The 14986-nt window shown below is 33.3% G+C and overlaps 2 protein-coding genes across 4 annotated transcripts; one reads left to right on the top strand and one right to left on the bottom strand.

Moving 5' to 3' along the window:
- Positions 1–949: 949 nt before the first annotated feature.
- LOC134270508 (palmitoyltransferase ZDHHC12-B-like) lies at positions 950–4203 on the bottom strand. Of its 3 annotated transcripts, none has more exons than XM_062752728.1 (6): positions 4037–4203; positions 3420–3559; positions 2932–3105; positions 2041–2207; positions 1429–1796; positions 950–1359 (listed from the first exon to the last, which is right to left on the bottom strand). In XM_062752728.1, exons 1-5 carry the CDS (start codon positions 4146–4148, stop codon positions 1475–1477), a joined length of 915 nt encoding a protein of 304 aa, XP_062608712.1. In that variant the 5' UTR covers positions 4149–4203; the 3' UTR covers positions 950–1359; positions 1429–1474. The 3 variants fall into 3 exon arrangements, with proteins under 3 accessions (XP_062608712.1, XP_062608715.1, XP_062608713.1); XM_062752731.1 differs by having other exon boundaries at positions 950–1370; positions 1437–1796; XM_062752729.1 differs by lacking the exon at positions 950–1359 and having other exon boundaries at positions 1408–1796.
- Positions 4204–7405: 3202 nt separating this feature from the next.
- LOC134270553 (uncharacterized) lies at positions 7406–10917 on the top strand. The gene is made up of 7 exons (XM_062752797.1): positions 7406–7628; positions 7855–8277; positions 8552–8646; positions 8760–8996; positions 9168–9237; positions 9327–9648; positions 10436–10917. The coding sequence occupies exons 1-6, from the start codon at positions 7491–7493 to the stop codon at positions 9420–9422; spliced, it is 1059 nt and encodes a 352-aa protein (XP_062608781.1). The 5' UTR covers positions 7406–7490; the 3' UTR covers positions 9423–9648; positions 10436–10917.
- The last annotated feature ends 4069 nt before the right edge of the window (positions 10918–14986 follow it).

Below are 14986 nucleotides of genomic sequence, written 5' to 3'. Positions count from 1 at the left end.
ATTTTCTTTTACCTAAGTCACTAGTAATTTACAGTCAGTGATGTTGATGACGTAATATGATCTGATCGTTACGATCGTCGTGATGAAACTGGCGTTCGCTGCTCATATATATAACCTTCCATAAATGGTCACGTGATCACAACAACCAATGAATAATTGTCCTTTCTGGAGCAACTCGGAACTACTTTACATACATTTTGTGTAATACAAAGAAAATAACATCGCTCAAAATGTCCTTTCTACATGTAAAGTGGGAGCTATAAATTCTATTCGATATACATTAGAAAACAAGTTCAACAAACAATCTGTAATAAAACGGACACACACAATCCATGGCGTAGTAATACCGAACAATAATGCAAACACATAAGTATTACGCTACACATTCAAGTTCCAAAACATTTCGTCAAATACAGCATAATTAAATGACAATACTGCAATAAAATAACATTTAAGTATCAATTATGAATATTTGAGGACACGGACAGTGTTATTTCGATCTTATCAATTGTAAAACAACAATGTTTATGTCACATGACTAATTTCTTCGTAAGAAAGATGGCAGGCGCCCAATTTACAACACATGTGATAATGCTGAAATAAGTAAGTAAATTACAGTCGTAATATGGTAGATAATGATGAAAAACTGACATACAACATCTCAGTATCACTGTCCCTTACTGTCTGTTCAACAATATCTCGCTAGATCGTCTAGTAACACAAAAACAGCATTTGATTACATTAATACAATGTCGAAGTGCAATGTGTATTGCATCAATAATTCAAGTAAACAATAAGATAATGAAATAACATCAACAATAAAACATTTCTTATAGATTTACAACTGGATGCTACTTTACTTCACTTACAAACACTCCACCATCAGCCTGTGATTAATTAATATGCAATATTAATTCTAAAGTCCAACCCCCATGCATATTACATTATGCATTCAGGAAAAAAATCTCACTCTTTATATTTACATACTAGCAAATTATTTAAATCCATAAAATACACAAATATTCAGGGGAAAAACACATAGTATTCTGTTTCAAAAGCAACATTTCTGTAATAGAGAAAAAGATTTTAAAACCTTTTCCTATTAAATATGCAAGTATTCTCATGTAAAACAGTTTTCACTACTCAGGGATGTTTTGTGGAAAGTTTAATTAAAATGGACCAAATAATTCTGAAGAAAAGGATGAAATTCTGATATGCTTTTACAACAGACAACAGGAAGCTAGCTTTCATTAAACCTCATATTAGTCTTTGACACAGGTGAGCTAAAAATCCAACATTTTGCTTCTCTCCCTTTGATTTCTCAGTAACATTCTCTCCCTTTGATTACTCAGTTAAATTCTCTTTGATTACTCAGTCACATTCTCTCCCTTTGATTACTCACTCTCCCTTTGATTACTCACTTATAACACTTCTACTGTACCGGTAATTTTCCCTCAATCACTCTGCTTCACTTCTACACTATTTCCTGCTGATCCACTTTTCGATCGTACATACACTCCCATTCTCTGTATTTACAAACAGTTAGGAAGTTATACATGTTCAAAAAGCAGCCCTCGTCAAAAGGGTGGAAATCCTCGGTGAGATGTTTAAGATATGTGATCCGTTCACGGGAAACAAGTTCCCATGTGGTCAGTCCACGGAACATCAGAAAAGTATGGAATCCCAGAAGTCCAATCACAGTGAAGCCTCCAAAGGACAAGATTAACATATCAATAATAAACACCACATTTCTCTCCCACCAGTCCTTCCAAGACACCTCATACTGGAAATTTGTCCTGAAATGAAGTCAAGTACTGACCAATTAAAATGTTCCATGTAAGGACTGTCTCACGCTTAATCAATTAGCACTTTATATAACATTTCTTTAATTTTGTGAACACAATCACCATAATAGATTTCATACAATCAATGAGTCTGTCAATTATAATGAATATTTCTGTAAAAAAAAAATATGGTATAAAATCTCAATAATTGTGAATTTCATGGTTTTATGAGTTGCTCAGGTGAGCTAAAACTCACCATGTGATTGCAAAGGTCCAGAGAATGAGGATGGTGGTGACCAGCAGGAAGGTCCAGAAGTATTTGTGGTTTCCCTCCCCCACACAGGCATCCAGCCACGGACAGTGGTGGTCGTGTTTCCTTACACACTGCTTACAATCCTCACAGTGCTTAGCACGCATCGGTTGCTGGAAGACAAAACATGGTGAACACCACAGTTCAATTAAAATTCATAAGCATAAACTTATATGATGTTTACTTGACATTTTGATTTTTAAGTGCAGTCCAATTATATTTATATCAGAATAATTTAATTTTGTTTGTAACGCTGTATTTGATTGGATAAAAAATTTACTTTATATCCTATAAAATGAGTTGCCTACGTCACAATGACTTGCGTCAAACACGTATCAATTCGCCTGACGTTACATTCAAATTTTGTACAAACTGAAGTCATTTTGTTAGAACAATCATCTTCTTTTCTTACATCAAACGAATGAAAATTAAATTATAAGCAATGAATTTAATAGCTACCCATTTTATACACCGCTTTTTATATACTGCTTCGCGGTTTATAAAGCGTTCATTATATTAAAATGGGCTTAAAATATAAAACATGCTTTTAAGAAGGTGCCAGAGATGCATGACTTGCTTGGTCATAAGGCATAATACATGTACATATGTATATTCATTAGGTATAAAATATATTTTAAAGTCGCAGGAAATGAAAATCCCTTTGTCAAATCATTATAAGCATGATTGATATAAACATGTGTTACTGTACATCAGATCAACCTTCAACACATCAAGTTTCCTTTGGATAAATAGGCAACTTGTTGTAAATAGTGGTAGTCATGAGTATTTCAATGTATAGCTTAATCAGAAACTGCTTTAAGAAACATATTATTGTACCTCTATTTCACAATAATCACAATATCTAAAGCGCTGCTTCAGAGCCTTCAGTCTTTCCTCATTAGTCTCTGATTGACCAATCAGGGGAGCGTTATCAGACTGAGGCATCATGGGAGTTGTGTCTGAATCGTCTTCCTCCAAGTCCTCATGTTTTTCTGATAAAGCCTTTGATATCTAGTAACAAGTGTGTAAAAGTCAACTGATTTAACTTCACATTACAGTGTGATTTATCAATGATCTCGTTTTACAACTAAAATACACTTAATCATATTTGTACAAAAAAGTTGTCTATATTTTAATCTTCAAAATAACCAAAGTAGAACATGCAGTTTCCAAACTTCATTATTTTTGTCTTGGGTTTTCTTGGGTTCCCCAGAGGTTGCCTTACTTCCATATCAACACAACAGAATCTACGCTCAGTCATATACAAAGAACCATAACTCTTGTTAAAAACTTGTAAATTTTAAAACAGAGGTCTCTATCCTTACCCGCTTTGACTGCTTTCGTCCAATGTATCCAGGATTTTTTAAACATGCAGCAAAATACGTGACCAGAGCTACAAGGACAAGCAGGACATAACTACAGCCATACACCAAGTCCTCTCTGTCCACAAGGGCCTTCTTCAATGCTGTAAAGTAAAAAAAATCACAAGGCAATTCATTTTTAATTTTCTCCTGTTTTCAGCTGGTAATACTTTTAATTTATTAATAATTAATTATACTAATAATGCTAGTTAAATGAAACTGCACAAACAACTTGTTTATCTGAAAATAAATATGACTAACTGTTAATTTAATAATAATATTTAATTATACTAATAATGCTATGAGTTTTTAATTTATATAAACAGATGTATACATATACTGTAAATGTCTACAAATTGATAGATTATATTGAACAAAAGCAGAAGTTATAGAAAATTTTAAATGCAACTATTATCTTGTAAAAAAAATAGGAATGAGACAAAAGATTGGCTAAAACAGGTATGGTTAAAATGGCCCAATCCCCAATCTAAGGGGCATAAAATGTCATCTGGCTCAAAGACACAAGGAAATATTGACTTAGTTTTTCACAATAAATTATGTTACACCAGCTGTCCACTTACATGTTTCTTTATACAGTAGAGTAGCAGGAACTCCTAAAACCAGCAGTGTGTGTGTTCCTCTGATCAGAATATGTCTGCCACAGAAACTTCTACAGCGAACAAGCTTCTTCATGTTTCGTTAAACCATGACATTATACTGAAATATTGAACGTGTAATAAATTTCATATTGATATGTGTGCTCAAATTTCTCTTCAATAAGGTCAACCTCTTGATCACAACAAAACATGATAAGATTTAAAAAAAAAAAAACAGGTCTGGCACAATCACTCCATTTAGCTACATAACAGTACCTTAATGGCTGTATTCAGCTATACAGAACTTATTGGTCTACAAAATCATACTTATGATCTTAAAAGTGTATTTTTCAAGGATATATAATGTATATAACAGTTAATCTGTGACTTCTTGAAAGGAATAACAAATAAGACCAGTTCTGGTTTGTGATAATAATTCAGCACAATATGTTTTTTTTTATAGTATAATATCATGGCTTGCTACATATATGTACACACAAGGTGGTTTACACTTACTAAAACAGTGGAAATACAATCTTTGCTTAAAAGTGCTCATTTAAGAAAGAAGTATGCTTAGCAGCTGAATAAAGCTACTTTGAGCAGCTTAATTAAACCATAAAGGCAAAGACCTATAAGAGGAGGGGGAGAGAGATACAGTCGTTAGGCTATATATATAAGGCAGTTAATTCAGTTAACTGGAGATTCAGTTACTTGCATTTTTCTCATTTCTTGTTACAATTACCGGTAGGCCTAAAATAAAAATTAGTTTGTTTGGTTTGTGATTAATAATTCAGCACAATAGCCATTTTGTAATTTTTTTTTTTTTCTTCAATTTTTCAAAATATTGAAACTGTTTCATTTTCAATTTTTGACTTTTGTTTTTATCAGTGGTTTATAGCAAGAGTGGATGTTACTCATGTTTAGTAGGCCTATGAAAACATGGAAAAGCTATATTATTTGTTATTTAACAAAAATCTGAATTTTATTTAAGAAAGCCGACTATAGTTTCCATTGCGCAATATTTTGCGCATCATAGTAAAATGAAGCATATTTACTGTTTTAATGCAACTTTTTTTGCTTAATTATTAAAATTAAACAAAATTAAGAAATTATGGGTATTAAAATGTTATTACAATTTGATATTACTAATTTTTTAACCGGTTTTGCAATTGATAGGTAGGTTGACGTCGCTGCAGTGTCTTTTTTGACGTTAAGCTCTTAAAGAAATGGGTAATAAAAATATCATTAAAGAAAAAGTAATAAACATACGCTTTTGAAATTTAAAACAAAGAAATTTGAGAAAATCTCCAGTATTTTTTATCATGTTTTCATGTGAATCCATTGTGTACGTCATATTTTGTAGTACGCTATAAAAATAGTAAAATTTGCTAATTTTTTGCATTTTGAGATGACCCCTCTGGTAACAAGACGGTAGAATTTTGTGTCTCTTACATATATTGTATAATATAGTATTACTCATCAAATATTATAGTTTGAACAAAATGTCTATTGTAGTATTTGTATAATTTGCTTTAAAGTGCTAAAAATTGGCATTTTCCTATATAATCCTATGGTAAATGTACCTGTATTTTGAGACGGTCCCTCGAAAATTCCTGGACGGTAGATTTCCCCGAAACTTTGCATGTACACTGAAGTTAATGTAAGTTATATATGGTATAAAAATTAAGAGTTTCGCTATTGTAGTTTTCACACAATAAAACTATAGTCGGCCCCCTTAAAAAAAAAAAAAACAAGATGTGTTTTGAAACACTATGCTCCTGGCAGCAACAAAGTTCAAAAACTATTTTTAGCATATTACACAGTCAAGGTCACAAGGTCATTGAGCTTTGTGTCATTTAAAAGAATTTAATCGGTGTATGCATACTAAATATATCCCTATCTGATATGGTTCAAAAGTTATAGCAAAAAGTGTAAAGAGATATTTTTAGCATATGTTTATGATTTTTTTTTAAAAGGACTTTATCGGTGGAGTTTTTCATACCAAAATAATTCCCTATCTCCTATGCTTCAAATGTTATGACAAACAGTGGAAAAAGCTTTTCTCAGCATATAGGTCACAGTCAGACAAGGTCATTGACCATGGTGTCATTTGAAAGAACTTAATCGGTGGATTATGCATACCAAATATGATGTCCCTATCTTCTATGGTTCAAAAGTCATGGCAAAAAGTGTAAAATATATTTTTAAATAGATCACATCAAGGTCACAAGATCATTGACCTTGCTGTCGTTTGAAAGGACTTTATCCAGAGTATGCATACCAAATATGAAGTCCCTATCTATTTTTCAAAAGTTATGACAAACAGTGGAAAAAGCTATTTTGAGCATAAGGTCACAGTCAAGGTCACAAGGTCATTGACCTTGATGTCTGAAAGGACTTTATTCCTGGAGTATGCATACCAAATATGGTCTATCTCTTATTGTTCAAAAGTTATGGCGAAGGTTAAAGTTGACAACAGACAAACAGACAAACAGACAAACAGGTACAGACACAGACAAACAGACAGGACAAAAATATATAGACACGTGTTAAAAAGAATTAAATAAAAGTTTTTTCGGAATGCAATCAAGAAGTTTTAATTGAGTTATGTTTATTCATTATTTATAGAACAAATGCTGGGAAGAGCTTCAATATAGACCTCTTAATCACATATTTAGAAGATATTGGATGACACCATATAGCTATTCATAGAATTGAATGTTATTTTACGGATCGTTGTTTACTTGCGTTTTTCATTAACGTGATTAAATGCAGTGAGGCCTGTTCAACTACATGTACAAATAACGTAACATTTACAAAAAACAATTGCTGATTAATTGCTAGATCTATATTGTATCACACTTCATATGCAATTTTACTCTCAATGGAAAAAAATCTCAATTTCTATGAACACCGTAGGCCAAGGGTTTATGAAGAGAGTAGCGTATCAGAAACCCTTGGCTAGCGAAGATGTGTAAAAACTAAAAAATAATAAATCAAAATGATTTATTTAAAAGTGTGTTTTATCCGTACCGAGATAATTGGATAATTGTTACTGAATCTGTTAGGAGTGTGCTTGAAGATTTGAAATTAAATCTATAAATCTGATAAGCATTGATAAGGTCGGGTTTGAACTACACTCAAAATGTCAACTAATTGCCGTAAAGATTGAGTTATATTAATTTATTTTAAAGTTTATTAAATGATGTAGTTACAGTGTTTTCTAATAATTATTTATCTTCAAAATATTTTTTCTTATTCATCTTGTGTAATGTATTCAAAATGAATGCCAATACATCATTCTCATACGATATTAAATATATTCGGTTCAATCTGCTTTTCCCGTATTTAGCTTTATTAATACATTTTCATGGGGGAAAAACGAGGTTTTGACAAGGACACTTTCGCATTCTCTGACTTCTGCTAGGGGTGTCACATAATGGCATTCCATATTCGGTGTATCAGCCAGAGAATACGAGCGTGCAGATCTGCTGTAGATTTCTTGCAAACACCTGCTTTTACCCACATAGACAAAAGAGTACAGAGTGCCACTACAGTAACCTGTGTTAATCCCAGGGTGGGTACCTCTGTTACATAATGAAAGAGCAGCAGTTGCATCATGTCATCCAAGTTAAAACCAAAAGGCAGATATAAAGTTCTGAGTTATTTTTTCCAATATATACTCGGATTGTTTGACAATGGGATAACCCAGATTTAATTCACGTATTCTCATCTTAGATATAACTTGCGTAAGATTTATTGAACTTACTCTAAAAATTCATCTATGATCTGTTTCATTGTAGGTATCAATCAATGATTTAGATGAAATCCTTCAAGAATGTAACAAGAAAAAACCATCGGTCAATGGAAGCATCTCAGGAATTTTTGACAATTCATTTGATTTCGAGACAGTTTTAAGACGTGAACTAGTTAAAGAGGGCCATGAGAAGATTAATGATAGAAAGTGCAATGCACTTAAAAGAACATCTTTATCTCACAGCAACCATTATAAACACAAAGTGTCACAAAAAGATGATAAGTTTGGACTTGTGCCACGTTTGACCTTTAAAAGTGATTTTAAATTTAGCTCATCGTCTAATGCAGTGGACATTTTTTTAAGCAATGGAGCAAGTTCAGGAGGAACCCCAACAGATTCAGAGTTTGAGAAGAAAAGAGCGAAAAGAGAGGAAAATCTACTGAAAATGAGGGCTTTTCTTGAGCAGTCTGTATGAGATATTTGATTAAATGTTCAGACTTAACATGCTAGCCCACTATGAAGAGAGCTTAAAATTTTAGATGTTTTCTTCACTTGATGTACTCAAGTTAAAATGTCCCTTTCATTTTGATGTCTGTCTTTGTCCCTCTCTGATATATGCTGTATCTAAATACATGTAATTTAAGATTAAAGAAAATATGCCCAATAAACTGAGCCATAAATATTTGCCTCTTCCACCCCTTTGAATTCATAATTGTTTTTATGCAATTGTCTTGACATTTCAGCTTCCACCACTATTTGAAATAGGTATATCCTTTGATGCCTATTCACCCAACATTGTACTGGAGAATAATTACTGGGGAAAAAAAGAAATTACACTGTGAGTAGACCAATTATTTTATTTCTTTTAATATCTGTAAATTTGAACTCTCATGCATGAATATTAAGGTGTATCTAATAGCTTTGCTCTATGATTTTTTTTTTCCTTTTCAGTGGACTACAGCGCTACAAAGCTAAAGTCTGGACTCTACAGACCTTGACAGGCATACGCTTTATTCACACAAGGCTGTGTTTGCTAAATACCTCATGTGACTTGGATGAAAACTTTGTGCGAGTGCGATGGAGGATTTTAGGACTGAAGCAGTTAGCAGCGATGAAACGCCTTAATGTATATGGAAAATTCTGGAAGATTTCGAAAATGCCTGACAGAGTTTTGGAAAAAGATGCAGTGTATGTTTGTATTATAATATAAACCTTCAGATTTTAGCAATTCATCTTTCATTGTCTTGAAGATTTAACAGATTCTTCAGAGGGAAGATCTGAAAATTTTCTTAAATTTGATATGTACCTTGACATTCAAGATTCATTCTCTCTATTGATTTAATGTTTTATATTATTTAGATGGTATGATGGAATTTCTCTATATTACCTCAATGATGAAGGTTTAGTCAATAAGCATGTTATCAACAGGGTAAGTCTCAACATTCAAATTTCACATGTGTTCAGACAGAGATGCAGCTTTGTGTGACAAAATAAATCTTTTATCTTTATTTTTCACAGGTAGAGGAGGAAAGTAGTAAGAGAGTTTCCCCAGCTGTGTCGTTACGCGAGAGACTCACCAGAAAAGTGGGCGTACTTCCTACAAAACAAATGTAGGGCTCAGTCTTCAAGAAATCTAGGAGATTAAAACCGTTGGTGCAGATATGAAAATCTAACAGAGAACTGTGACAAAGTAATTTAGCAAGATTGGTGCAAGTGGAGATTTTAAATTTCACATGTATTGAAAACTAAATTTTTGCAAATTTATTTTATATGCAATAGTTTCTAAGTGTAACTTTAAAAAAGAAATATATTCTTAGCATCAAAATGGAAACTGGATTAGGTTAGCTGCAATAATGTAGCCCTCTCCCAGTTTTTTTATCTGATGTTTTCTGGAGAGGGCTACAATTCCATCGCATCTTCGTAATGATGCAAATATATTTTTTTAATACGGGCGATTGAAGGCAAAATAAAATATTTTTACATTCAAATTACTTCTTATAAGACGGAATTTTTATTCACTGTCAACAACATAGCCCGCTTAACTCGAAAACCATGTAAAATATATCTGCATGTTTACCAGCAGCAGCCATGACAGTTCACGCGTGACGTACTGAGACTTTCGCTTGAAATTTAGAACAACTTAATAAAGCAAATGTCGATGTTTATAAACGACTGTGCTGAAATGTATCACAAATATATCAATAAACAAAACCATTTCAAGCGTTATTTTCACGCAAACAGCAATATGAATGCTTAAAATAAGGGAATTCCTAAACGATCCGCTCCTATAGACTCTAAATTCTCATTGGCTGTCCCAAAATAAAATCTATCAAGGTCAGTAAACATGGCGGATAATTCAAGTTGTGATGTTGACATACACGAAAAATAACCGATATATGGGTTGTTGTGAATATTTTTGGATCGATTTATGTCTTACATAATTACTTTTTTGGAGTCCAGGTAAGAGATATTAATAAAATAGCCGTTTATTGATGATTTGAGCTGAAATCCGTCCGGGAGTGATTCACTGCTGCATTGCACCATTACGGAGATCCTAAGGAGTTGTAGCCGTCTCCCCCCCCAAAAAAAAAAATCGGAGAGGGCTACATTATTGCAGCTAGGATTAGGTATCTAATATTAAAATGTATTCAAGTTTTCTTCTCATTCATTATATAAGGGAAAACTTTTGCATTCAAATGATATGTTTTAAAATAATTATCTCCCATTGGAATTTGTTATATAAAATCTTAGAAAAGATGATGAAGTAATATACAGTATTGTGCTTTTCTTTGTATGAAGCTTGAAAAATATTGTCTGTCATTTTTTTTTCTGATTTTAAATTCATGCTGAGTATCTTGAGACTTTATTTTCAAATTTGTGATATTCATGTATAAATATATACTAGTATTTATGATACATGGAATGGAAAATTAGAATGGACGATTATACATGAACATGGAGGTATTTTACAAGTGCTAATATTTTGTATAACCACAAATCCAGTGTGTGTCACTATTTCTCTCAGTTTTTGCTCTGCTGTTAATGTTAATATATTGTATATCACAAAATGGAGATGTTAATCCCCAATAAACAAGTTTATAAACATTTCTCTTAGAATGAGTATTATTATGGCCATTAAGTCAGCAGAAATTATACATTTTTTTTTGTTGATAGACACCCCTCCCCCTTACAAATATTTAATGAGTCAAAAGTAATGTAGAAGATACACTTAATTGGCATTAGTTTTTGTTAAATATGAATGCTTTTATTACAAAGTTTTTGAAGTAAAGACTTACAGCTTGCCTGTGTTTTTCCTATACCCTGTCTGGGCCTATCAGCACCTAAAGCCATAACTTAAGTTAATTACCCCTGTATTGTAGGTTGTTATATTGCTGGTTCCTTCCTGTGATGCATAGTTTGAGTAAACTTAACACATCTCTGGATTTTCTTTCTTATTTTAATCTAACAAGCATTAATAATTTACAACAATTATTTCACCAATTAATGTTAAAAATATATATATTTTTTTAAAATGTCATTTTCTATAACAATCAAATTGGGACTACTGATGGATTGTTTTATTTTTTTTTTTTTGGTTACCTGGGTCACTCCACTAACTATTCCTCTTTTTTTCTCTTCAGTTGTCCACCTGTTGGAGTAAAAAGTGTGACAGGACTAGTTTTGAATATGGGCCCCCTGAATCACCCCTCAGGTGCTCTGCCAAATGAGCTAAATTGATACCCATACTTGAATCTGTCTGACTGTCATAAATTAAACTTTTCATAATTTAATATAGACTTTTCAAATCCACAGGCCAATTTCAACTTAACTTGACACAAAGCAATCTTTGGTAATGAGGACCATTTACCTTTCAAAGGGGAAGGGGGAGATATATATTGAATGAAAATGGACACCAATTAAAAAATGATACTTGGGTTTTGAGTCAGAAATTACCAAACTTCTGGTCAATCTTGCAAGTATTTTTAGGTCACGTGAGTCATTCAGGTGACATAGGCCTAATGTTATCTGATTTCAGTGTAAGTCGTGTTAACCAATTTAAACCAATTTTTGCATGTTAGCATCTAGGTACTATCTGTTTGTCTATTTTTCTCTCTGTTGTCAACTTTAACCTAGCCCATAACTATTAAGTGGGCAGGGCTATGGCTTTCGTCTTTCACAAATGCATTCCTTGTGACAAGACCTTTCTTTTGGTACCACCAAATTTGACCCCTTGACCTTGGAGTTTGACCTATTTTTACAAAAATACCACACTTGAACCTTGGCTATAACTTTTGAACAGTTGGAGTTAGGGCTTTCATATTTCACCTGTGTATTCATTGTGAAAGGACCTTTCAGCTGGTATAAATATTTTTGAACTTTTGATTTTGACCTAAGAGTTGGAACATATCTTTTGAACAAGAACTAGGGCTTTCATATTTCACAATGTAATCCTTGTAACAATACCTTCCTTTGGATACCAACACTTTTGACCTTGACTTTTGGAGTTCGACACATGCATTTGAGAGAATTCAACCTTCGCCATGAGCTGATTTTAAAAATCTTCAAAACTAAAACGTTCAGCGTCTTGGGGAAGTTAAGGTTTAAAAAAGATTTGAAAAATTGGCATTTTCTAACAATAAATCATTATGCCATCGTTAAAAAAACTGTTCCTATAGCTCCCGATCGACTGACTAAAAATGCTCCGACTCAAAAATTTAACCCCCCCCCCCAAAAAAAATGGTTTTTTTTTTCATTTCTTATTTATCTCCTACTATTAATAACTATATTTAACATCGCATTTGCAAGTATTTTTGAGTTTAAAACAAGATGTGTTTTTGAAACACTGATGCCCCCGTGAAGGTTGAATTCTCTCAAATGCATGTCAAACTTCAAAGGTCAATGTCAAAAGTGTTGTACCCAAAGGAACGTCTTGTTAGAGGGAAGAAACCTGAGATATAAAAGTCCTAGTTCTAAATGTTAAAAATGTATGACCAAGGTTAAAGTTTTTAAAAAGTGGGTCAAACTGTTAGGTCAAGGTAAAAAAAAATATTTATACCAGTTGAAAGGTCTTGTCACGATAAATACAAATGTGAAGTATGAAAGTCCAAGCCCCAACTGTTTAAAAGTTATGGCCAAGGTTAAAGTGTGGTATTTTTTTGTAAAAGTAGGTCAAACTCAAAGGTCAAAAGGTCCAATTTGGTTGTATCCAAAGAAAGGTCACAAGGAATGCACTTGTGAAATATGAAAGCCATAGCTGCACCTACTCAATATATAGTTATGTTCTAGGTTAAAGTTGACGACAGACAGATAGAAAAACAGACAGACTGGACAAAACGATATCTACACCCGGGAATTTTAAAAAGCCTCTTCCCCACCTAGAGATTCAACTTTTTTATTATGCTCCAAGATCGAAACATCACGGGAGTATATTGCCTTTGTCTTGTCTGTCTGTTGTCAACGTTAACCTAGCCCATAAATATTGCGCTGTCGAGGATAAGTGTATACCACCTCAGTCTACGACCCACTCCAGAATTGTGTTACCATCGGGGGCATAGTGTTTCACAAACACATCTTGTTTATCCTGAGTCAGGAGAGGGCAATCAAACATTTGTTCAAAGATGGCCTTTTGAAATGAAAGAAGAAAAACGTTTAAATTCATCAATATGGAGTCATGAAGAGGGGATGCCGGTCAGTTCTTCGTAAAATAAAGGAATGTTCTAAGCTGACAATCCAAACAACGGGACCTGGCAAGGACTACGTACTTCATTAAAGTAAAAGTTGTCAAGACCAATAATTATATTTTATGCCCCGGGCCCCGTAATCGAAGATTCGGAGTTAAATAGTTTTTGCCCTGTCCGTCTGTCTTTATAGACACTTAGACCTTCTCCAGAGCTTTTGAGTGGGCGGGGCTGTGGCTTTCAGATTACACATGTATTCCTTGTGACAAGAACTTTCTGTAGGGGTACCACCAAATTTGTCCTCTTGACATTAGAGTTTGACCTATTTTCAAACTTAAACCTTGGCCATAACCTTGGGTGCATGCTTTTGAATATGGATATTGCTTATCAATATGACGACGTTTGTCTATAGGTTCCCACCCTGTCTCTAAGAAGAGAGATTCTTTCCACGCTAAAATGGGTAAACCTGTAACTATTCATGCGGCACTTAACTGAACCTTTTCTAGCCTATCCATATCAGATAAAGTACAACTGTCAGTGATTCACAAACGCATCTTGTTAAATAAAATCCTAAGCCAGGTTTCCAGTTAATATTCAATTTCATATTGTAACTAAGTGCAACTACTGGTTTATTGAAATAAAATAAAAGATGTGTCTGTAAAACACTGATGCTCCCATTTTGGTAGCTGATGGTGAGGGTTTGAAGTTTTTCAGATGCAAAGTTAAACTCCAAACGCCATTATCAAAAGGTCAAAATTGTTAATATCCGAAGGAAGGTCTAGTCTGTGAAACGTGAATTAAAACCATTCAGTGCTGCATGTAACTGTTCAAAAGTTATGGCCAAGGATATACATGTAGGTTTTTTAAAGGTGGATCAAACTTAAAGGTAAAGGTCAAAATATTTATACCCATAATGACATTGAAAGGTCTTGTTACAATGAATACACGTGTGAAGTATGAAAGCCCTAGAACCAACTGTTTAAAAGTTATGGCAAAGGTTAAAGTGTGAAATTTTATTTTTTGTAAAAGTGGGTCAAACTCCAAGGTCAAGGTCAAATTTAATGATACCCCAAGAAAGGTCTTGTCACGGGAAATACATCTGAGAAATATAAACTTCATAGCCCCATGGCGCACCCACTCAAAAGTTATGTTATGGGCAATTTTGAAGTTTTTGGGACAAACATGCAAACAGATATGTACATGTATAACTGAACAGACAGACGGACGGACGAACAGGACAAAAACTATATGCCCTCAAATCTTTGATTACGGGGGCATGAAAATGAATTACATACAGTTTGAGAGCCCATGTGAATTATCATCGGCACATTTATCAGTTTATACATGTACATAGACTCTAGTTAAGGAATATTTTTAACAGTTAGTAATTAATTTGTAATGGACTAAAACATGCTTAGTATTTTACTAGACCAAGAATAAGTAATTGAATTCATTATTTCCATTAATTTTCCAAATGTAAGCAGGGACCTATAAACGGGT

The sequence above is a fragment of the Saccostrea cucullata genome, unplaced genomic scaffold (assembly GCF_032062105.1).
Source record: "Saccostrea cucullata isolate Sc308-1 unplaced genomic scaffold, CSIRO_AGI_Scuc_v1 ctg281, whole genome shotgun sequence".
Lineage (NCBI taxonomy): Eukaryota > Metazoa > Mollusca > Bivalvia > Ostreida > Ostreidae > Saccostrea > Saccostrea cuccullata.
This window is presented reverse-complemented; position numbering and strand designations above follow the sequence as displayed.

Coding starts and splice junctions, on each gene's coding strand:
- LOC134270508 (XM_062752728.1), bottom strand. CDS start 4,148: ATGAAGAAGCTTGTTCGCTGTAGAAGTTTCTGTGGCAGACATATTCTG. Junction 3,106..3,419: donor GACGAAAGCAGTCAAAGCGG/GTAAGGATAGAG, acceptor ACTTGTTACTAG/ATATCAAAGGCTTTATCAGA. Junction 2,208..2,931: donor GTGATTATTGTGAAATAGAG/GTACAATAATAT, acceptor TTTGTCTTCCAG/CAACCGATGCGTGCTAAGCA.
- LOC134270553 (XM_062752797.1), top strand. CDS start 7,491: ATGGCATTCCATATTCGGTGTATCAGCCAGAGAATACGAGCGTGCAGA. Junction 8,278..8,551: donor GGGCTTTTCTTGAGCAGTCT/GTATGAGATATT, acceptor TTGACATTTCAG/CTTCCACCACTATTTGAAAT. Junction 8,997..9,167: donor GTTTTGGAAAAAGATGCAGT/GTATGTTTGTAT, acceptor TATATTATTTAG/ATGGTATGATGGAATTTCTC.